This window comes from Aulonocara stuartgranti (genome assembly GCF_965226115.1).
Source record: "Aulonocara stuartgranti genome assembly, chromosome: 16".
NCBI classification, from domain to species: Eukaryota; Metazoa; Chordata; class Actinopteri; order Cichliformes; family Cichlidae; genus Aulonocara; species Aulonocara stuartgranti.
In genome coordinates, this window is record NC_138952.1 from 19,724,515 (window position 1) to 19,749,422 (window position 24,908).

Sequence of the window (24,908 nt, forward strand, 5' to 3'; positions counted from 1 at the left end):
AACGACCAGCGTGTTTCATTGCAAGCAGGAAACATGTATAGGAAGCCAAAAATCCAAGTATTGCCTTATATATAAAACTGTGTAGGTGAGAGTTCCTCCAACAGCAGGCCATCCTACCTGAACAGTATAACTCACATTAGTGAGTCTGAAACTTACGATTAGTGATGAACCTTAGAGAAGCATGAGAGACAGTATCAACCATTCGAAGACATTGAGCAGAAACATTCAAATAGAGAATATCTCCATAATCCAGCACAGGTAAAAATGTTGCAACAACAAGCCACTTCTTTGTATAAAAAGAAAAAGATAGCTTATTTTGAAAATAAAAACTCAGTTTTAACTTCAGACACACAAAAGCTTAAGGCCATCTTTTAAATCATGCTTATCAACATATCAATTTAGTGACATATTGTGTCATAACAGATCCAATTCAGTTTTTTGAGCTGGAACCTGAAGACAGACATTCACACTCCCATTCACACCTATGTGCAATTTAGAATCACCAATTAACCTAATATCACTAACAGCAAGCCTTTGAACTGTAGGAGGAAGTCAGAGTATCTGGAGACAACATTCAAACTCCACATAGAAAGATCACGGCCAGGTGGTGTATTCAAACTCATGACCTTCTTGCTCTGAGACAACAGTGTCAGATAAATAACCAAAAATGTCAAATGTTCAGATATTATTTGCAGATACAGAAAGTGTTAGTTGTAGCAGCACAAATGTCAGTCCAGATCTCTTTGAAAATCACCAGCAAGTTACCTGGAGATCTTTACACAACAGTCATAATTAATGACTGAATGACTTTAGTTTTATGCTTGTTATATACTTACTTATACTACTTGGAAATTGTATATATATGTATATATATCCATTTTCAGCTTTATGAAAATAATCAGGTAATAATAATAATAATAATCAAGAGCCAAAGCCTAACTTAATACCTTTATAACAAAAAATAATAAATTTGAAACAGAAGAAACTAGCAAAATGTAACAAAACAGTCAAAATTAACAATGAAAATCAAATGTTTTTACATAAAATTATACACACAAAAAGGGGGAAAAAGAAGTCTATATGAGGTTTCAAAGAAATGTGTAATGTTTTCAAACTCAATGTGACCTTTCTCCTGAGCTCTCCTTCCACTTGTTTCCTTTTCAGCTTTTATCTGGACTTTCTTCTTGTCAGCACACTAAAAGCCACAGATTGAACTGAGTCTCTCAAAGTGATTCCTGTCCTGTACACTGCAAAACTTTGAGGTTGTGGAGGGACCACCTATGGATTGAAATTGTACGTAAACTTAATCTTTAAAAAGAAAAATAGCAAGCATGAAGGTAGGTAAGAGAAGATATGAGTTGAAACACTTGAGAAATGAAAATCTGAGTAATAATAAAGTTCCTCTAACCTTTCCTTCCAGCTGAACATGATACTGTACAAAACTCAAGATCTCGATCTCATGAAGGTCGTGGTTCGGGGTCCTGGAGCAGAATCTAATGAAAAATAAGTCAGAACTTTATATATGACTTATATGTTTTTTTGTTTGTTTAGGGGCTTTTTTAGAGATTTGTTTTCTCATGTATTCAGCATTCCGGGTGTCTTTTTGAACTTTGAATTTCCTGTGTACCAAGCCTTGATTTACAGCTGTGAATATCATCAATTTGGGGAGTGCATCTCAGTAGTTTTGTATGTTCCAGTAAAATCTTTTCCCCAAACCGAGACACCATATAAGCTCTGGTACCAAGACTCAGTGCTTCTTCTGTGTTTTTAACCTTTCATGCATGAATTATGACAACCTCGAGGCATGAAAAAAAGAAAAAATGTTCATTTTTTTCAACATGTCCTATTCAAAGAGTTTTTTACATGTCCACTTTGGTGGACAACATACATTTTGAGTTGTGAATTTGACAAATGAATAAATAATATACATAAAAATAAAAATATTTTAAAATACATTTTAAATATATTTTATAACAATATATATAAAAAATATAACCCTGCCACCCACTGGAAGAACTAAAGGTACTGTTCTTGTTTCAGAGTGGAAACATGAACGTTGAATGTGTACCACAAAGAAAATGTCCCCAGAGTCAGTGAATAACTCTGAGCACTTTAACCACTTTTACCACTTCTTCACGACTTTCATTTCCTTTTCTCTCTCTCAATGTATACAAAAAGGGCCAACAAAAAGCACAGAGGGTGATTCAAATCTTTAAATTTAGAAGTTTACAGTTCTTACAGAAATTAAAAAAAAAATGTAAACTTAAGTTCAGCTCAAACTTGATAATTCTGGTGTTCTTCAAGCCTTGAATAAATTTGAAGGAAAAATAATAAAGTATCTCAATATGAAATGATAAGTTGGTGAGTAATAAAAGAAACTACATACATCCAGACACATTTATTCTGTGTTTTATTTTTTATTGAACACACTCGCTGTCGATGGATGCAGTTTTGGTATTTTGCTCCATCACAGTTTGCCATGTTTACTGGCAGAGCTGGAAGCGATGAGAGATTTTTCAGCTGCGTTCTTCTTCTGGTATGAACATTCAGCCTGTGGCTCCTAATATAGTGATATTATTATTTAGTCTTTTTCTTATTTGGTGCAGCCTCCAAACGTTTCAAAACCTGGTCATAAAAATAAACTAAACTGCATGGTCAACGTGATTTTTTTTTTAAAATTCGGGCAGACACAATAAAAAATGGTCTTTGAGCTTCATGGTTGAATCAGTCTTACAAATACTGACAACGATTCTACAGCCAAACAGAAAAGAGCTACGTTCATGCATTCATCAGGAAGATTTTTCTTACCTGCAGAGGAAGACAGCTAGTGTGATGCCACATAAAAATAATCCAACTGCCGGTGGGAGAATGTGTAGAAGATACTTTGATGAAGTGGATTCTGTATAAAACAAAAAAACCCAGCAGTGAATTCATTTAAATTGGTTATTGAAGTGATTGGCAGTGTTTTTTGTCTACCCACCTTTTAGGTTCTCAGACACAGTTAAGTTCCATGTAATGCTGTATATGCCACTTCTGTCTGTTATCTTACACGTATAAAGTCCTTCATCTTCAGGTTGAGCACTAAAAATAATGAGCTTTGTGGGGAACTCGTGATTTATTTTTTGTATGTGAAATGAGAAATTTGAATGTGTGCGATTCAGCACAATGGAATAGTGAAAAACAGATCTTTTGCTGGTCCAGGTGATTAGTGTTGCATTTTTCTCAGATATGTTGCAAGTCAGCATCACTGAGTCTCCTCTGAACGCCAGCAAAGCTCTGTGGTCATCTTTAAGAATCTCTAAAGTTAAAGGAAAATAATACATTTAAAATTATACTTGGATGAAGTGGAATCTGCATTAAATCAGAAGTTAATTAATTTAAATTTCTTGGTTGACCTTTACTAAAAGTGATTCATCTGCCTTTTTTTGCTACCTACCTTTGGGGTTCTCAGACACAGTTAAATTCCATGTAATGATATTTACACCACGGTTGCCTGCTATGCTACATGTATAAATTCCTTCATCTTCAGGTTGAGCACTAAAGATAATTAGCTCTGTAGGGAACCCATGGTTTATTTTCAGTCTATAAAATGAGAAATTTGAAAAGTTGCGATTCAGCACAATGGAATAGTGAAAAACAGATCTTTTGTTGGTCCAGGAGATTTGTGTTGCATTTTTCTCAGATACGTTGCAAGTCAGCATCACTGAATCTCCTGTGGACACTAGCAAAGCTCTGTGGTCGTCTTTAGCAATTTCTAAAGTTTAAAGGAGACAATCAGTCAATGTAAAATTATATCTGCATTTAATCTACTTAACAGAAAAAAACCCACACAAATGTGCTCTTTACCTGCAAAGACATGCCACATCACTAACAGCTGAATGAAGAGTAGTACCACTCGTTTTAGCTGGAATATCATGACTGCAAGACAGAGAGGGAAACAGACCTGAACTTTACTGTCAGCTTTATTTGTATCTGAGGAAGAGCTGTAAAAAAAAAAAGAGGAAGTGGTTTGTTGCAGTTGAAACTCAACACAAATGTATGTGAATGATGTTTTTTGAGAAAATATTTTGAAAGTAATATATACAATATTTCAGGTTCACAACAAATTGTCATTGTTCAAACATGGAAAGTGAAGTGGGAATATAATTATATGACAAATAACTGTCTCCTATACTTTAATCACTCATGTGACTCACTTGTGTAGAGAGGCAACTTTGAACTGCAACACTATATCACCACCTCTGAAAATGACACCTAAACACTGTGGTGTGCTTTATATTGTAAAGTTGGACTGATTGGTTCACTGCAGTAAAGACTGTGTACTTCACACAGTTGTGAAATTTCAGAAAGTTTGATTTTTGAAAGCAAAATGAAAGGACCCAAGGTTTCCCAAAGTTAGATATCATATCAATCACTTCTACCTTACTACAGACATTTCTTCTTTTCAGTGTCTTCCTTGGCTGATTCATTCTTTTAAAAATACAAATAGTTTGGGGTGCTCACTAAATTAATATATTTATTTTATAATTGGAGAATTTCTCGAGTTTGAATATTTTATAAATAAAACGAAAGTTCAATTTACCCATTTTATCTGCAGTTCATCATACATATTATTTATTAGTATTTTTATTTTATTTTACTTGTATTTTTTAACACTGTACCTCAAACTCTTGTTAGTTTCTTATATTTACAAGCACCCCCAAAATTTGCAGACTTGCACAGAGATGGTAAAACTCTGATGACTGATAATGGAGACGAGGACAGGGAGGAACAGGGGTTTAAATGCACCAAGGAGACAGTCAGAGAGAATTCGGGACAACTGGAGACATTTAAGGATGCAGGGACTGACAGAGACAGGGAAGAAGTCTCATCGTGACGAGTAAAGTTTCTCTTGCCTGGCTGGGCAGTTCTCTGGGTGCTCAGCACCCTCAAAGCTCTGATCCTAGAATCGCCCCCGCCTGCCACGGGGTTATAGTGAGCTGCCTGGAAAGCCATTTCCCGGCGGCTTTGCAGCACCAACAACTGGGGTGTGTCTCCTCCATGCGAGTGTCAGGCAGGGGTGGATCTAGAAGGGTGGTGTTGTAACTTTATGCAGCGTTGTACCAACTGCTGGTTTAACGTGGGTTGCGGTCAAAGTCAACTTTAGATCAAGCACAGAGGACTGAGACGAGGCTATGGTGGAGGTCGGGTCTCTTTTACTCAGCTCGCTTTTCAATCACATACAATACCACAGTACCACCTACTGGTGGGAGGTAGTAATAGCTGCTGCTTATTACAATATACCACATCCCTCTTTTCCGAGATAAAGATACTACCTCTTAACTCCAATATTTTGTAACATAAATGCACCTTTTAAATCGTAGGAACATTAACAATATTATATTCTTGAGACATTAAGTAAAGCACACCTTAGATTGCCTATCACTTGAACAATGCAAATACATATCAGTGCAGTGTTTTTGAAACAGATGAACACATGACAAATTGGATGAGACATGTCAAAATGACCATATGAAACATGACATATTTTCTCTCTTTTCCAACAAAACAGTTATCTAACTTGTACAGAACAACTCAGGTACAGGGTAGAGTGACTTTAAGTTTCCCAATCACTTAGTCTCTATACCTGGCAGGGCGTATTATTGCTCGGCCACTGCGTGTGTAGCATGTGGGTGTATTGTCCATACTTGCAGGACGAGAGTGTTGTGGGGTGTCACTTGCTGGTGGCACAACTGGCTCTTGGGCGTGAACAGACAGTTCATCTGGGTCCATGGATGTGTCCTTAAACAGGCTTGGGTGTATTTTCCTCAGATGTCTCCTGTTCCTCTTGAGCACCTCACCCTCTGGTGTTTGCGCAGTGTAGGAGCGTGGTTCCTCTCGCCGATGAGCTACAACAGCTGGCTCCCAACCGCGCCGTGTTTGCATGTGCACAGTATCGCCTGAGGTCAAAACAGGCAGTGGTCTTGCATGCTGATCAAAGTGGTATTTCCGCTTTGACTGCAGTCCACGCACTTTATCGTGAATGTTCTGTGGGGTTGACTGTCTCAACACAGCACTGGCGCATGGCAGCGTGCTGCGGAGAACCCTTCCCATCAACATTTGTGCAGGTGACACATTCAGTCCTGTGACTGGAGTGTTCCTCAGAGATAACAGCACTAGATGTGGATCTGTTCCAGTTCGTATTGCTTTTTTAAGTGCATGTTTAACAGTCTTTATGGCTCGCTCCGCCATTCCATTTGAAGAAGGAAAACCGGGACTGGAAAAAGTTAGCTTTATCTCCCAAGATGCTGCAAACGATCTCATCTCGTAGCTGGCAAATGGAACATGATCGCTCACTATCTCTTTGGGAATCCCGTGTCTTGCAAAGACTGATTTCATCTTCTGAATCACAGAGTGTGCCGTTTTGTCAGGTAAGTTAAGAACTTCCGGGTATTTGGATAAATAGTCAACTAACAAAAGATATGGCTGACCGTTCAGTTCGAAGATGTCTGCTCCGATTTTCATCCATGGCAGCTCTGGAATCTGATGTGGAATAAGTGGCTCAGCCTGGTTCTTTGGCTGCATTTGCTGGCATTGTTCACACTTTTCAAGCATAGTCTCTATATCGTGTGACATGCCAGGCCAGTACAGTACTCTTCTTGCTCTGGCTTTTGTGCGCTGTACACCTTGGTGAGCGAAATGCAACTTCTCCAGGATCACTTGTCTGAAGCTTTGGGGTATTACAATCTTGTCCCCTATCATAATAATGTCATCGTGGATACTGATATTGTGTCTCATAGGCCAGTAGCTGTGGAGTGTTCTGTCTAAACTCTTCCTTTTAGCTGGCCATCCGTTGAAGTGTCTTCCACGCACAGCCTGTAGCACGCTGTCTGCTGCAACTGCCGTTCTCAGGTCACTCAGTGTTTTCTCACTCAATGCTGCTGTGGCCTCCAGAGCATACACAACTCTTTCATCATTTGTGTTTTCACTCACATTTTCATTGTCACTGGTGGTTGTGGCACGTGAAAGTGCATCGGCTATGAACATGTCTCTGCCGGGGGTGTATGTGACGGTGAGATCATATCTCTGTAGTTGCAGCAGCATTCCTTGTAACCTTGCTGGTGCCTTGCATAGCGGCTTACGCATTATCGCCTCCAGGGGTTTATGATCAGACTGCACGGTCACTGGTCTTCCATAGACATACTGGTGGAATCGTTTAGTGGCAAACACAATGGCTAGCAACTCTTTTTCTATTTGTGCATACCTTTTTTCTGTGTCTGTGAGTGCTCGTGACGCATAGCACACAGGTTGCCCTTCTTGTAATAGGCATGCACCCAGCCCATCTTTTGAAGAATCGGCCTGCAATGTTAATGGTTTCTTGTGGTCATAAAATCTCAACACTGGTGCTTGTGTGAGCGTCGCCTTGAGCATCTGTAACGCTGCTGTGTGGTGTGGCTGCCACTGCCACGCTGTGTCCTTTTTGAGTAGCTGTCTTAAAGGTGCTGTGAGTGATGCTTCATTTTGAATGTACTGTGCCAAAAACTTTGTCATTCCCAGCAGACGCTGAAGGCTTTGTTTGTCTTCTGGAGTCGGCATGTCGACAATAGCTTTGATCTTTGAAACATCTGCTTTCTGCCCTGCTGCTGTGATGATATGGCCCATGTATTTCACTGTGTCAACTTTGAACTGAATTTTGTCCTTGTTAAACTTCACGTTAGCTGCTCTTGCTTTCTCCATGACCTTCTGCAGGATTTCATTGTGTTCGTGCTCTGATGTAGCTGCAATTATCATATCATCTGCAATGATAAATACACCAGGAATGTTGCCAAAAGTCTCACAATTCTTTTGTTGAAAAACCTCGCTGGCGGATTTGATCCCGAATGGGAGCCGGAGGAAGCGATACCGGCCCCAAGGTGTGTTAAAGGTACAAAGCTTTGATGACGGCTCGTCCAGCTTGATCTGCCAGTATCCATCTTTTTCATCCAATATGGTGAAGATGGATTTTCCTGCTAGCTTGCTGCGAACGTCCTCGTGTGTGGGGATGGAGTAGTGCTGGCGTTTAACTGCTTGGTTCAGATCACAAGGGTCCAAACACACCCTTAGTGTTCCGTTCTTCTTCTGTGTGGCGACAAGACTGTTGACCCAATCTGTAGGCTCATTGACAGGTGTTATGACATCTCTGTTTTGTAAGTCCTGTAGCGTCTTCTTCAGCGGGTCCATTATGGAGAGAGGCACGTTCCTGCATGCATGAATCACAGGTGTTGCATTTGGGTCGGTGTGTATGTGGTGAACTCCAGGGAACTCACCTAAGCCTGTGAACACATCAGCATACATCTCCACAAGCTCTTCCTTGGTAGAAGGTGGTTTGGCTAGTTTCGTTTTAGTGGATGTTATGGCAAGGGTCTCAACTCGTTTCACCAGATGCAGCTCTTCACAAGCTTGTCCACCCAGGATCGGTTTATCTGCATGGCCTGATACAAGAAAGTCAAACACAGCCTTGTGCTTCCGTGCTTCACACTCAAGAGACACCACACCATCTGCACGTATGCGGGCTCCACCAAAAGCTATGAGTACAGTCTTTGTGGGCTGTAACCGAGGCATCCCTGGTAACTTGTTGTAAACTGATCTGGGGAGCACATTTGCGTCCGCACCTGTGTCTAGCTTGAAGGTGACTGATACGTCTCCGATTGTTACACTTTCATGCCAACTTTCAGTTTTGTGCTTGTCACTGCACACCACGCCAATGTACAGTGAATCCCCATCAGTCTCAATGTTATTAATAGTTTTTGTTTTCTTGTAGTTTCTACTTTTCTCTGCGCCTGCTCTGCATACTTTTGAGAAGTGGTTATTTTTCCCACACTTGTGGCATGTTGCCCCATAGGCTGGACACTGTCGGAGCGCGTGTTTGTTGCCGCATTTGTAACAAACCATTTGCTTGTCGTTGCTCGTTTTGTTTTTACTGTGTCCTGATTTAATGTGTCCCGTTATTTTTCTTAATGTGTCCACTGACGTATCTTGGGCTGCAGTTGTTGACTGCATAGCCTGAATCTGTGACTTGGCCACTTCTGCTGATCTGCATATTTCTATCGTTTTGCGCAGTGTGAGGTCGTTGTCACGAAGTAATCTCTCTTTTAGTCTTGTGTCATTTATGCTGAACACCAATTTGTCCCTGATCATGTCGTCCTCATTGACCCCAAACTCACAACTTTTACTTTTCTGACGGAGTTCTGTGATATATCTGTCCACTGTTACACCTGTTGACATTGGGTATGACCAGAACTTATGGCGCTCAAAAACAACGTTCTTTTGTGGACTACGGTAGTCTTTAAACGCTTTCAGAATGTCCTCCATTGCTAGCGCGTCTCCGGCCGGGGTTACAGTGAGTGTATTGTACACTTCAAGCGCCTCCTCACCGATAGTGTGGAGAAGAATGGCTGTTTTAACCTTTTCATCTTTCTCCAGCGCACCCGTAGCAGTCATATATAGTCTGAATCTTTGTTCCCACCTGCACCAGGTCTCAGATAAATTGCCGGTGAGCAGTAGCGGCGATGGTGGCCTGAATTGCTCCATGCCGTTAGCAATGTCTACCGTTAGCTAATCTACGGCTAGCTTACTCACGTCGCGGTCCCCGTTCACACGGTCTCGCCAACTTCTGACACCATGTTGTAACTTTATGCAGCGTTGTACCAACTGCTAGTTTAACGTGGGTTGCGGTCAAAGTCAACTTTAGATCAAGCACAGAGGACTGAGTCGAGGCTATGGTGGAGGTCGGGTCTCTTTTACTCAGCTCGCTTTTCAATCACATACAATACCACAGTACCACCTACTGGTGGGAGGTAGTAATAGCTGCTGCTTATTACAATATACCACAGGTGGCACGTGGTGGCAAGTGCCACCCTAAAATGATCTCTTGCCAACCAAGTGCCACCCCAGTTTTGCATATGACAGTGTTGATTTTTAAAATAAAATAGCATGAACATTTTGAGCGTAGTTACAGTTAACAGTGTATAGAAATGCTAAAACTGAATTTATTGCATAGTGTTACCCCCCTCCACAATTAACAAATGGTTCAGCCCATAGCGACCAGCTCTTTTCTTGTTTTCAGTAGCAACCAATGCTTATGATTGTGCCAGAGCACATTTTGAACAACACCATGGGGATTTCAGATTTCACACAGGTGGTTGGTTGTTACACTCTGGAAATGGAATGAAGGTGAGTGTTATTAACCCTCTGGGGTCCACAGACACGCTGCACCTCCAAATCACTGATTTAAGCATCAAGGTGCAACAAGGTGCAGCCACGCTGAGTCTCTATTTCAACCCGTGTTGAAAATTCGGACTGTAAAGTATACACCGGTTTTTACAATTTAATTACACCACATTTACTCAGGGCCTTCTGAAGGCCCTGAGTAAATGTGGTTATCCCAGCTGGACTTTTGTCAAAGCTGGGAAGGCACCTAAAGAAAGCTCCAGCCGATCCAGGAGAGAAGGACAATCACTGCCCAAGCGAAAACCTGTAGTGATCTCGTATGTGTCAGGAGTATTGGAGCAGTTGAGACACATTTTTTCTAAACACCGGGTCTCTGTGGCTTTTAAACCCCAAAACACGCTGGGCCAAAAATTGGTCCACCCCAAGGATCGGGTCCCCGACACAAACAGAGTAACATAGTGTAAGCTGTTAAGTGCCAGGAGGATTGCCAGGATTTATACATTGGGGAAACCAAACAACCTCTAGCGAAGTGGATGGCACAACACAGAAGAGCTACCTCATCAGGCCAGGACTCTGCAGTCTATTTACACCTACAGGCCAGTGAACACTATTTCAACGATGAGGATGTACACATCCTGGACAGGGAGGAACGCTGGTTTGAGCGCGGAGTCGAGGAGGCCATTTACGTGAAAAGGGAAAGACCATCTCTGAATCGAGGAGGGGGCCTAAGGGTACATCTTTCGCCATCTTACAATGCTGTGATTGCAGCCATTCCCCAACTCTCTGTGAATGGTACTCATGGCCATTGGTCAGTGGTCTTTGATCAGTGGGTTTTGGTCAGTGGTTGTTGATCAATGGTCATGAGAATTTGCATAATTAAGATTAAGGAACTGACCTCCCAGCCCATTGTTCCTTCAGTGGGCTGGTTTCAGTCATTATGCAGATGCACTGTTTACAAGATTGGGGAAACCTGCAGTTAGCTGAGACTGAAGAAGTCACTTGGATGAGTGACGAAATGTTTCTCCCACAAAACGCTACGACCAGATGAACAGAATTAATTTTTGGAGAATATAATATATCAGTCTTAGAAAGTCACTTTAAAATTGGGAGGTTGATTTAAGGTACAGTGTCAGAAGATTGCAGATTGAAGTCAAATTAATTCTGTGTTCTTACTCCTCTCATTTCAAGTGCAACTGGAGGGGTAGTGTGAATGCTGTAGCACAAATACTCGACCACTGTTCATCTGCAGTGATTCTACCAGAAGGAAATAAAAAATCCAAATCCAAAAGATTATTGTTTTATCTTTTTTTTCATTGGATATGCTGCAAGTCAACATCATCAAGTGTCTTCTTGACAATGACACAAGTCTGTACTCGTCTATAAAAATATCTAAGATCTAAAGAAAAATAAATAAATATAAAAATCCAAAATGTCAAAAAAAAAATAACTAAACTCCAAAAATGTACATTAACATAAAAAACTTTTGTTCATTTTCTATTTATTACTGAATATTTAAAGAAACCTTACTAAGCAAACATGTACTACATCCACATTAATGAACTATATAAAATACAAATAATTATACTCAAGATTATTACAAGTATATTAAAAAGCAAAAGTCTGCACTTTGCACTTTATTTTTTCTGCAGTGAAACTTCTTTAAAAATGCTTAAAAACAACAAAGCAAACAAAATAAATAAATAAAATTACAACAGTGTTGTACAACACTCAGAGAGTGACCTGCCTTGGTGGAGTTCTGAATTTCCTGAGGGCTTATTGTAGGAAAATGGTTTAGGGAGCTTGAAGTCCTGTATAAATAAATATACTTGACACCCTAAAGACATCCACTATGCCCATTCCCTGCTCACATTTTAATACTTAGACTACTGAAACCGGATTCACAGTTTCGAATACTCCTCATTTATCTGACACTGCGCTTTGGTGCAGACCTGCTGTTTATTTAGTTTAGTTCTCTTCATCTTCCTTTGATGCAAACTTTCTCCTAACTGGGTGCTCCTTGTGAACACGCAGATTGGATGGGAGTGGTTGGAACTGCTCTATTTGTGGCCAGAGATGTGTTTCTGAGTTGAAGAGGATATTGTAGCCCTGTTGTCCTCCTGCTTCCCTGAAAAACATCCAAGTCTTTGTGTAACTTGAAGGCTTTTCAGTTCAGAAGTGACCACAGATTAAATCCAGCCTCTCAATATACTGACTGCTCTGCTTGGTATTTTTACAGTGAGCACCGCTGCCTATGAAGACAAAAGGCTAAAAGAAAATTTAGTGCTGACTCTGAGATAGAAAATAAGGTAGAAACATTTGAGAGTATTAAAGATGATGACGATCTTCTGATCTCTTCTCTTGACTTAGGGAGAAACTGATCCTGATTCAGTGTCCTTATCATTATTTTTCTGCAGAGTAAAGCAATAATGACTCTGACACTCACTAGTCTCCTTCATTCTGCTTAGTGCACAATCCCAGGATATGGTGAAACCCTCCATGCATGGTATGGATGGACTTGTAACCGGAGGTGGGACCAAGTCATTGTTTTGCAAGTCTCAAGTAAGTCTCAAGTCTTTATCCTCAAGTCTCAAGTCAAGTCTCAAGTAATGTCAGGCAAGTCAGAGTCGAGTCTCAAGTCACTGGTGTAAAAGTCCGAGTAAAGTCACAAGTCTGAAACTTTGAATTTCAAGTCTTTTTGAGTCTTTAAAAAAAAACAAACGAAAAAAGCATGTTGCAGTTATATGCTAAATGTAAATATTAGACCATGTAATTTTTAAATCTGTGTTTTTCTCAACACATGACAAAATAGTGAACTTAGAAAATATACACAAATTGTGAAATTGCACCTCTTTAAAATGCAGCTCAATTAAACTTAGCTCCAAGAATAATTTTCACCGACAGTTCTGAGATAAGCTGCATGTTATTCTTGGATGCGGTTGTAGGACCAGCTTTAAAATCGCATGACAAAAATATCATACATATTTAAAAAAACTGCATCACCAACGTAGCCTGGACAACATTTGCTAGTTAGATGAAGTCAGCTATCTCATTGTAGCATATTTATATGCATATTTATAATCATACGGTTCTTGGAGTGAGTGCATACACTCATGAAGTTTAGTAACTTCAGGTCACTGCAACAAGTCCAGGTACAGTTTACCGATGGATGGGTACAGGACCTTGAAATGCACCGTGTAGAACGAAAGACCATCGTACGTATCATAAGTTTACCAGTCTCACAAATTGTCATCATAAATACACATTCGTTAACAGTTTATTAATAGGACCTTTGAGCTCAACGGTAATTAATTAGTAGTGGAAATAATTTCTGGTACGCGTTACAGAAATGTAGCAGTGACAACAATATTGTATGCTGTAATCGTACTGGGCAATTAGTGATACAAAAAACCTGTTTTATCCTGTGAATAAAAGTATATGTTTTTGTTAATGTACCATAATAACAGAAGCGAAACGCAGTATTGTGTCAGGACAATTCACTATTTGTGCACAATAAACAAAGGAGCATAGCGCCACAATTTCTGTTCAGCGCCAGACTTGCTTGTAACCTATATCACCAATTATGTTAAGAAAAATGACGCATTAACTACAACAGCAGACTGACCTTCGTGTAAATGCTTGGAGCAGACTAACCTGTGAGCTGGAGGGTTCTGGGACGTTATATTTGGTCTTTGAATGGCTGCAATCCAGTCCATCCATCACCTCTTTGTTACTTCGGAAACACGGCTCGAACAATTTCTCTTCAACGACGTAATCCGATAACAACCGATCTCTTTACCCGTCGGCTTTCCGTGGCTGTCATGCGACCGGCTATTGCAGTTAATAATACAACAGCTTCTTGCCATTTTTGTGTTTCTTTTTATCGCTGTGTGACTGATTTCAATTGAAAGCCTGCGTGCGCTAGTACCTCTTGCCACGAGTTCCCAGAATCCTTTGCGGTTTTACCCCTGAATGACGTCACATTTTCAATCTCTATATAATATGCATGTTAAATTTTATATTTGGGGTGAAATATCAAGTCTTTTCAAGTAAACCGGTTCAAGTCCAATTCAAGTCCCAGGTCATTGGTGTAAAAGTCCAAGTCAAGTCACAAGTCTTAGAACATTTTTTCAAGTCAAGTCTAAAGTCATAAAATTAATGACTCGAGTCTGACTCGAGTCCAAGTCATGTGACTCGAGTCCACACCTCTGCTTGTAACTGTCCTTGATGTCTACATTGTTGCCTTCTGCTAGTGCAGTTCGCTCAGTTCTGCTTTCCCTCTTCTTGTTACCATCTCACTACACTTCTCCAGTCAGTATGACATCACAGTGTCATTGCTGTATATCCTAGTGATATGGATCAGTGAGTCTATGTCTCGTTCACTCTTGGCATACAGTTTAATGTCATCCATGTAGGTGTGGTGGCTGATGATTGCTTGATTGTGTAGTTGATATCCCTAGCCAGTCTTGTTGATGATCTGGCTAAGGGGATTCAGACCTTCCACACTTGACCACGCACTTGGCTTCAAGTTGGCCTCTAGCATTGTTCACCACATCCCCATTGAATTCCCGATGAAGGATCTTAGGGTCCTGTTGGTCTTGTATAGTTCTAGACATTCCAGAATCCGTGTGAGTCATAGGCTTTCTTATAGTGAATCAATAGGTTGACAGTACATAGGTTCGTGAACCTGGTCTTATAGTCTTAGATAAAGCAAAAAACTTCTGTCAAACTAAGTGCTCTCAAAGTTGTTAAAGCAAAGATCATTGAGATATAAAAGCTCCCTGGATGGTGATGGATGGTTGGAACTGCTGCGCTCACAGGCAGAGTCATTTGTCTGAGCTGAAGAGGCTGTTGTAGCCCGGATGTCCTCCCTCTGATGGCGTTCCCTTTTAGTTTCTGCTCTGACACTGTTCATGTCTGTCAGTAACTGGAAGGTTTTTCAGTTCAGAAGTGATCATAGATTGAATTCAGTCTCTCCATATACTGACTCCTCTGCCTGTTGTTTTCACAATTAGTGCTGCCACCCTGTGGCTGAGGGAGAGATGTCTATAAAGACAAAGTAAAAATAAAAATCAGTGTAGACTGTACTAAGGCAGAGACATGTGACAGTGCTAAAGGTGGCAACAATCTTCTGACCTCTTCTCCTGACTGAGGAAGAATCTGATCCTGGACGGCATCCTGATTTAGTTTCATCACATTTTTTCTGCAAATTAAAAGAAGTGACTGATAATGAAATCTTAGTACTCGCCAGGTGATTCAGAAATAAGACAGGATAGTCTTGATGCATGCTCAATCATCCAGGTAAGTAAATCCCAAAAGTTGATTCTGCTCATCTGGATGTAGCATTTTCAGTGGGAGAAACATTTTTTCACTCATTCAAGTGACTTCTTCAGTCTTAGCTGACTGCAGGTTTTCCCAGCCTTATTAACAGTACATTTGTGCAGTTTATGGCATTCGTGCAGTTTATGGCATTCGGCATTTGTGCATTCTCAACATATTTTGAGAAAAAAATCTATTTATTTTCCTTCAGTTATGTGAGTGATACTTTTCGCTTTTAAAAAAAATCTATTTTCATATTTCATGAAATGAAAATGCACTATACTATTGTGTAAAGTGCTAATTAGAGTAGCACTAAATATCAAAGCTTAACACTTTAACACTAAACAAAATATATATTAGCACAGACGGGAAAGTAAATGTTGTTTTAGATTTTAAAGTACCTGAGGCTTTTTTCTGATTCAACTGAAAAATGTTTGTAACATTCAGTTTTCTGTTACAGTATTTTGAAGTCTGATAGACATTACTTGGACACAACACTGAAACAGCCTGATCAGTAGTGTTCACCAAAACACCTGTGACCAGAGCACTTGAGCTTGTTCTGGCACCTCAGTCCTCGATCTGATAAAGATCTGGGCAATTTTGAAGCTAGATGAATATCTGAACATATTTTTTTGAGTTTTTTTCTTTAAATTGAGTTATTTGAAGATTTTCTTCAGAGCTACCGGTGACTTATTACCGAGTTTATTGTTTGACCTTTAGCTCCCTGAGTCCACATGTCAAATTGTCCTTGAGCAAAGGACTGAACCTAAATTGCCGTGTATGTATCGATCAGCAGTCAGTATATTACTGTAGATTTTCAATCATTGTTTTGCATTTTATTTTATTTTTTTCTGGTCCTCTTTTATTTTGTAGTCATCACTGGCTCTCAACTTTGATATTTCACTTCCTGTATTGCTGTGGTCCCGCCTATGTGATTTTCTACCATAATGCGCTTTATACCTGCCTCTGTCTCTCCCCTCCTCTGTATATAAAATACTATAGTATTATAGTTATCCTTGTCCTCTCTCAGATGGACTTTAGTGGTGAGTTGTGTACCAAACCTTGATTTAAAAAGAAAGATAAAGATTGCATTGTTGTCGCTATACATGGGTATTATACAGTGAAATCAGACCAGAGCTTACATTTCAGCAAACTAGCACACATAGATTAATTTGTGCTTTCACTCATCCATTAATTCTACAAAAATTCCAAATTCATCCATTCATTGTGAAGTTATGTGAAGCTTTTACTCACCTATAGAGGAAGACAGCTAGTGTGAGTCACAGTGACTCTTTAAATGCCATCAAACATAATAAAAAATGGTGTTTGAGATTTATGGACAAATCAGTCTTACAAGTGCTGACACCGATTCTACAGCCAAACAGAAAGAAGCAACATTCATGCATTCATCATGAAGATAAAAAGGTTTTACTCACCTATAGAGGAAGACAGCTAGTGTGATGCAACACAGAAGGAATCCAATTGCAGGTGGGAGTATGTATAGAAAATATTTTGATGCAATGGATTCTGTATCAAATCAGCAGAGAATTAATATAAATTGCTTGTTTGACCTTTACTAGAAGTGATTATTCCTGTTTGTTGTTCTACCTACCTTTGAGGTTCTCAGACACAGTTAAATTCCATGTAATGCTGTTTACGCCACTTCTGTCTGTTATCTTACACGTATAAAGTCCTTCATCTTCAGGCTGAGCACTAAAAATAATTAGCTTTGTAGGAAACTCATGGTTTATTTTCAGTCTATTAAAGTTTGAATGTGTGCGATTCAGCACAATGGAATAGTGAAAAACAGATCTTTTGTTAGTCCAGGTGATAAGTGTTGCATTTTTCTCAGATATGTTGCAAGTCAGTGTCACTGAGTCTCCTGTGGACGCCAACATAGGTCTGTGGTCGTCTTTAAGCAACATGTAAGATTGAAAGAAATAATAAATATATTTCAGTAGAAAATCTGGATAGTTCTGTGGTTTCCTCCAAAAATGTCTAAAGCTTAATGGAGATATTCATTCAATATAAAATTATATCTGCATTTAATCTAGAAAAAAAGGAATCTTAAACACAAATGTGCTCTTTACCTGCAAAGACATGCCACATCACTAACAGCTGAATGAAGAGCAGTGCTGCTTGGTTTAGCCTGATCATCATGATCAACAGAGAGAGGAAGAAACAGACCTGAACCGTCAGCTTTATGTGTATCTGAGGAGGAGCCACAAAAAGGAAGTGGTTAGCCGCTCTACTGCTGAGCTACGAAACTAATGTATGTAAATGTGTCATCATTTGTTCAAACAATAAGTTGGATGGATGTCATGAATGCAATGATTGAATTTAACTACAAATGTCGCAGTTCAAACACAGTTATTCAAGAAACTGAACACAATTATATTGCCAATAATTTCTTCTTGTAATTTAGTCACTCATTTCATAAATATAAGATGCACTGGAATGAAGGAAAATTTATCAGCTGAATCTTTGCCCCCAAGAGTTAAAGTAGCTCTCTCAGAAAAGGGGCTCCAATCCTATTCTCAGCTCTTTGGGGAATTGAACTAAACTAGATGTAATAATGCCAGTATTACAGATAAAGAACCAACTGAGAACCAAGAACAAGACTAAATTCACTAAGTAGTACAAAACGTCTTGGTCAGTGAGCAGCTAACTGTTAAAATAGCAATTTGTATAAAATGTCTTCAGACTGGCCGTCGAATTTCACATTAAGCATCATGAACATGTTGGACACAACTTCCAGAATCATTTCACTTTTATTTTTGGCTAAATTCTCAGCAGCCACATTCAAAACAAAACTAGTTAAGTTCAAATGGAGGGTGTAAAAAGCATGACACATGTCTGGAGCCTGGAGACAAACTGATTGGCAATTTAGAATTACCAATTAACGTAACGCGACTAACAGCATGTCTTTGAACTGTGGGAGGAAGTCAGAGTACTGGGAGAGAACATGCAAACTCCACATAGAGAAGTCCCAGCCAGATGGTGGATTCAAACCCAGGACACAAATGTTAGTCCAAATCTGTTTGAAAATCACCAGCAAGTTACCTGGAGATATTTACACAACAGACATAATCTGAATGAGCTTAATTTTATGCTTGTTTTATGCTTATTAAAAAAATTACATATATCCAGTTTCAGCTTTATGAAAATAATCAGGTGCAAAAAGCCTAATTTAATACATTTATGACAAAACTAATATATCTGAAACAGAAGAAACAAGTCAAAGATAAAAAAAAAAAAAACAGTCAAAATTAAGATTGAAAATCAAATGTTTTTACACAAAATTTTACTCGTACAGATAGAAAATTAGGTCTACACTAATATAGTGATTTTGTTATTTAACAGAATTAAATTCAAGAGGTCCAGCTTGGTTTTATGAATCTATATGCATGCTATTTGTTAGCATTGTTGTGTACTTGGAATTTTCATTTTTTATAAAATGCTTTAAAACCATAATAGAAATGTGACAATTTTCATTTTTAAGTGTAATGTAAATAATGTAAATAAATTTACATTTCCTTTAGTTTTTTCTTAATTGGTACAACCTCCAGACGTTTCAAAACCTGGTAATAAAAATAAAACTAAACTGCATGGTCAACATAAAAGCAATCATTTGTTATTTTTGTAAATTGATTCTATAAATCCAGGCAGACGCAATGAAAAATGGTGTTTGAGCTTTGTGGTTGAATTATTCTTACAAGCACTGACAATGAATTAAACAGTCTATACTTTGTTTCCTTTTCATCTTCTTTATCTGGACTTTCTTCTTGTCAGCACACCATAAGTCACAGGTTGGACTGAGTCTCTCAAAGTGCTGCCTGTCCTGTACACTGCAAAACTTTGAGGTTGTGGAGGGACCACCTATGGATCGAAAGTGTAAATAAACTTAATTCTTACGAGAAAAACATTAAATAGCAAGCATGAGGGTAGGTAAGAGAAGATATGAGTTGAAACACTTTGTGTGGAAAAAAATAAATAAATAAAGTTCCTCTAACCTTTCCTTCCAGCTGAGCATGATACTGGACAAAACTCAAGGTCCTGATCTCATGCAAGCCATTTTTCAGGGTCCTGGTGCAGCATCTAATGAAAAATAACACAGAACGTTATTTTTGTTTCATTTTTATATATGGGTTTAGAAATGATTAAGAATTTGCTGATAGTAAAAATAATCATTATTTTTCAGTAGATATTTTGTTTTTTGACAAAGTAGAGGTAAAAATTTTGGTGAAATGAATGAAAACATATTTTGAGTTCATGAAAAATGAATGTAACATTCAGTTTTGTGTTATATTCTTTAAATAATTCAACTTATTTAACACAGTGAAATTCTGATAGATACTGCTCAGGCTCACCATTAAAACTACCTGCCCAATAGTGTTAAGCTCCTCCCCTTGTGTCACTAAAACATCTTTGACTGGAACAATCGAGTTTGTTCTGAAACCTCAGACTTCAGTCTGATGGAGATCTGGAGGATCTTGTGAGGTTTGCTACTACATTAATATCTTAGGTTCTTTCTTGTATTCTAAATATTTTCTTTATAGGTATCTGTGATATAGGGTTGGTGCTATTTAATCACAGGGTTGGTTATCTGAACCTCCAGTCCAGTCCAGTCCAATCCAATTTTATTTATAAAGCACTTTAAAATACCCAGCACAGGACCAAAGTGCTGTACAGAAAATATGTTAAAAACAATAGAATAACAGAAAACAGCAAAAATAAATAAACAAAAGACGTGATACAGGAAAAAAAACAGCCCTATATTAAAAACAAGATAAAACAGCATAGAATCAACTAAAAATAAAACCAACATCTCACACGGGGTCAAAGGAGAGGGGAAAGAGGTGGGTTTTTTGGAGTGATTTAAAAACATTTAGAGAAGAAGCCTGTCTAATCTCTAAATGCAGATCGTTCCACATTTCCACAGAGCTGCTACAGCAAAAGCTCGATCTCCTCTAAGTTTAGGCTGAGTCCTGGGTACCTTCAAGAGCAGCTGATCAGCTGACTTGAGAGAGCGGGTGGGTGTATAAGGCTGTAGCAGCTCAGACACATAAGATGGGGCTAGGCCATTGAGGGCTTTAAAAGCAAATAAAATAATTTAAAAATGAATCCCAAAAGAAATGGACAGCCAGTCAAGTGAAGCTAAAATATGGGTGCCAGTTAAAAGAGGAGCTGTGGCATTTTGCACCCTCTGTAGATGAGTAATGTATGATGCACTGATCCCTATATAAAGTGCATTACAGTAATCCAGCTGAGTGCAAACAAAAGTGTGGATAACTGTCTCAAAGTGTGCTGTGAAAGAATTGGCTTTATTTTAGCCAGCTGCCTGAGCTGAAAGAAGCTTGATTTTGCCTTAATCCGACTGTCAAGCTTCAGTTCAGTCCACTTTGACCCCCAGGTTTGTGACAGTTGGCTTAACATACTGGGCCAAGGTATCTAAATACACATTTGGGGTCTCAGTGGGGCTACCAAAAACCATCACCTCAGTCTTTCTGTCATTGAATTTTAAAAAGTTAAGAGACATCCAAGCCTTGATTTCATCAAGATACTGAAGTAATGGTGTGTGAAATATGTGCCTTTTTTCTTTAGAGGGACATAGATCTGACAGTCCTCAGCATAAAAGTGCAATGCAATGCCGTGTTTTCTCAGTATAGGACCAAGAGGGATCAGATATTAAAAAAAGAGGAGGGGGACCTAGAACTGAGCCCTGTGGGACACCACAAAAGAGAGGAGTGGAGGACGACACATGGTTACAGAGACTGACACAAAAAGTTCGCCCTGCCAAGAAAGAACTGAAACACTCCTAATGCCCACCCAGTGCTCCAAACGAGAGAGTAAAATGGCATGATCCACTGTATCAAACACAGCTGTCAAATCTAAAAGCACAAGAACAACACAGTCCCCAGAGTCATGTCAAATCATCTTTGAGCAAAAAACTGAACCCCGAAATGCCCTGGATGCATCAATCAGCAGTGGTTTTAGTGTTATATATTATAACTTTATGTAGTACTCATCATGAGTACTACATAAAGTTCTGATTTTTTTACCTCCTGTATTCCTATTTGACCACACCATTTTAAGTTCCTGCTATATTCCACAATATACTTGCCTCTGTCTCCTCCTCTCTGCATGTGAGCTAAGTTCTTCTCGTCTTCTTTCGGATTATCTTTCTCAAGTATTCAGCATTCCAGCTTTCTTATCCCTCTTGTTGTCTGGCCCTGTTATGTCTCCGAGTGTCTTGTTGAACTTATTTCCTGTGTACCAAACCTTAATTTATGGCAGGGAATATCATCTATTTGGGGAGTGCATCTCAGTTGTTTGTAGCAAAATCTACATGAAGCACGATGACCCTACGCACAGTGAATGCAGACTCTTTGAGAATAACAAAGGTATTTTTCTAGTTGCAGAATGGAAACATGCACGCCGGAGGTTTACCACAAAAAAAGAAAAAAGAAAGAAAAAGTCCCCAGTATCAATGTTAGCTTTGACTCTGACCACCTTTAACCACTTCTTCACGACTCTTATTTCCTCTTTTCACTCTCGTCTGTATAGAAAAATAGGCCAACATAAAGAACAGAGGCTGATTTAAGCCTTTACAGACGTACTGAACAAAAAACTAAACTTGAAAAATAAAAACTATTTCAGCTCAAACTTGATAATTCTGGTGTTCTCCTACCTAAAACAATAAAGCATCTTCATATGAAATAAAAAGGTTGGGTTGAGTAATAAAAGAAACTACTGCCAGACACATTTATTCTGTGTTTTATTTTTTATTGAACACACTCGCTGGATGGATGCAGTTTCAGTATTTTGCTCCATCACAGTTTACCATGTTTACTGACAGAGCTGGATGCAATGAGAGATTTTTCACCTGCATTCTTCGTCTGGTATTAACATTCACCCTGCGTCAGTGATTTTGTTATTTAACTGAACTGAACTCAAGAGGCCCAGGTTGGTTTTATGAATCTAAATGCATTTTATTTTTCGATTGTATTGTGTACTTGGAATTTTCATTTATCATAATTTGCTTTGAAACCATAGAAATATGACAATTTTAATTTTAAACGAATTACTATCCTATAATATTAGCCATATACATTTATTTCCATTTCACTTTGTCTTTTTCTTATTTGGTGCGGCCAAAGAAAGAAGAAGAACACAAAATAATCACATTCATGCATTCATTATGAAGATAAAAAGGTTTTACTCACCTGTAGAGAAAGACAGCCAGTGTGATGCAACACAGAAGGAATCCAATTGCAGGTGGGAGTATGTGTAGAAAATACTTTGATGAAGTGGATTCTGTATCAAATCAGCAGTGAATTAATTTAAAATGCTTGGTTGACCTTTGCTAGAATTCACTGGATCTGCTTTTTGTCTACCTACCTTTGGGGTTCTCAGACACAGTCAAATTCCATGTAATGCTGTATATGCCATGTTTGCCTATTATGTTACATGTATAAAGTCCTTCATCTTCAGGTTGAGCGCTAAAAATAATGAGCTTTGTAGGAAACTCGTGATTTATTTTCAGTCTATGCAATGAGAAATTTGAATAGGTGCGATTCAGCTCAATGGAATATTGAAAAACAGATCTTTTGTTAGTCCAGGAGATTTGCGTTGCATTTGTCTTGGATATGTTGCAAGTCAGCGTCACTGAGTCTCCTCGGGACACCAGCACAGCTCTGTGGTTGACTTTAACGATCTCTATAGTTTAAAGGAGACAATCATTCAATATAAAATTCTATCTGCACTTCATCTGTAAAAAAGTGAATCTCAAACACAAATGTGCTCTTTACCTGCAAAGACATCCCACATCACTAACAGCTGAACAAAGAGCAGTGCTGCTCGATTTATAGTGAACATCGTGATCATCAGACAGAGAGAGAAACAGACCTGAACTTCACCGTCAGCTTTATTTGTATATGAGGAGGAGCCCCAAAAAAAGAGGAAGTGGTTTGTTGCAGTTAAACTCAACACAAATATGTGATTCACCTTTTTTGAGAAAATACATGGAAAAATACATGTTACATGGGAGTAATTTATACAATATTTCAGATTCACAACAAACTGTCACAGTTCAAACATGGAAAGTGAAGTGGGAATATAATTATATGACAAATAATTGTCTCCTATAATTTAGTCTCTCGTGTGACTCACTTGTGTAGAGAGGCAACTTTGAACTGCAACACTACATCACCACCTCGGAAAATGACACCCAAATACTGTGGTGTGCTTTTACATTGTAAAGTTGGACTGATTGGTTTAATGAAGTAAAAACTGTGTATTTAGGAAATGAATTTCAGAAAGTTGAAGATCTCAAAGCAAAATGAAGGGACCCAAAATTTCCCAAAGTTAGAAATCATATCAGTCACCTCTACCACTGACATTTCTTCTTTTCAGTGTTTTCTTTGGCTCATTCATTCATTTTAAAAATACCAACAGTTTGGGGTGCTCACTAAATTAATACATTTTATTTTCTAATTGAAGAATTTCTCAAGTTTGAATCTTTTATCAATAAAATGAAAGTTCATTTTACCCATTTTGTCTGCACTCAATCACACATTTTATTTATTAGAATTTTTATTTCATTGTACAGTTGGATTTCTTTTAAATCTTTCACAAAATATTAACTCAATATACTTCACATAAAATGCTTCTCAGATTGTTTAAACTGAGTCATCACATTTTTGTGATGTTAAAAACCACTAATAATAAACATCTCGTTCTGTAAATCCCAGGTATTCATCTTAGACACACAAAGGTTAAAGGCCACCTTTTAAATCACATTTATCCAGTTATCACTAACCAACTTGTCAACTTAATAATATAAATATAATCAACTGTCACAATCTGCTGGCTATTTAAAAACATTACATGTTCCACTTGTTACATATATTCATATATATTCTACATTTATGCATTCAAATGTCGTTCATAAGAAAGAATCTTACAGATCAAGTTTGAAAATATGCCAGTATGTATGTTAATATACTAATGTGTATGTTTATCAAACTTATTTTAAACTATGGATTGCTTTTCTTAAAAAGCACATTTTACCTGTAGCATAACTTAAGCAGTTAAGTGAGGATCAAGTTCAGTCATATTAATAAAATATAAAGTGCTCAGATTTAGAGAGATTTACTAAAAAAAAGAATAAAATTGGTACTCAGTGAGCAGAAATTTGATCAAATAAAAAGTTGAAAGGCTGGATTAGTATCTATTAAATGTCACAGTGATTAACAGTGTATCTCGGTTGGACACAATTTCAAGAATCATCCTTTTCAATAAGCAATCCAATTGTAGGTGGGAGTCTGTATAGAAAATACTTTGATGAAATGGTTTCTGTATAAAATTAGAAGCGATGAAGAACTGTAGGTCACTTGTAATGT

General features: G+C 38.4%; 1 protein-coding gene and 1 long non-coding RNA gene across 2 annotated transcripts; both read right to left on the minus strand.

Annotated features, from left to right (window-relative positions):
• Positions 1-977: 977 nt before the first annotated feature.
• LOC309690660 (leucine-rich repeats and immunoglobulin-like domains protein 2) lies at positions 978-23,386 on the minus strand. The gene is made up of 14 exons (XM_082507876.1): positions 23,316-23,386; positions 22,906-23,223; positions 22,731-22,821; positions 19,518-19,602; positions 19,252-19,383; positions 17,595-17,715; positions 17,117-17,416; positions 16,941-17,031; positions 3,847-3,918; positions 3,437-3,582; positions 2,981-3,298; positions 2,809-2,899; positions 1,409-1,493; positions 978-1,278 (listed from the first exon to the last, which is right to left on the minus strand). Exons 6-14 carry the CDS (start codon positions 17,662-17,664, stop codon positions 1,168-1,170), a joined length of 1,284 nt encoding a protein of 427 aa, XP_082364002.1. The 5' UTR covers positions 17,665-17,715; positions 19,252-19,383; positions 19,518-19,602; positions 22,731-22,821; positions 22,906-23,223; positions 23,316-23,386; the 3' UTR covers positions 978-1,167.
• Positions 13,467-16,783, minus strand: LOC309690662. Its single transcript, XR_014271780.1, has 3 exons — positions 16,759-16,783; positions 15,322-15,388; positions 13,467-15,231 (listed from the first exon to the last, which is right to left on the minus strand). It is a non-coding gene; the product is annotated as an uncharacterized lncRNA (long non-coding RNA).
• Positions 23,387-24,908: the final 1,522 nt, after the last annotated feature.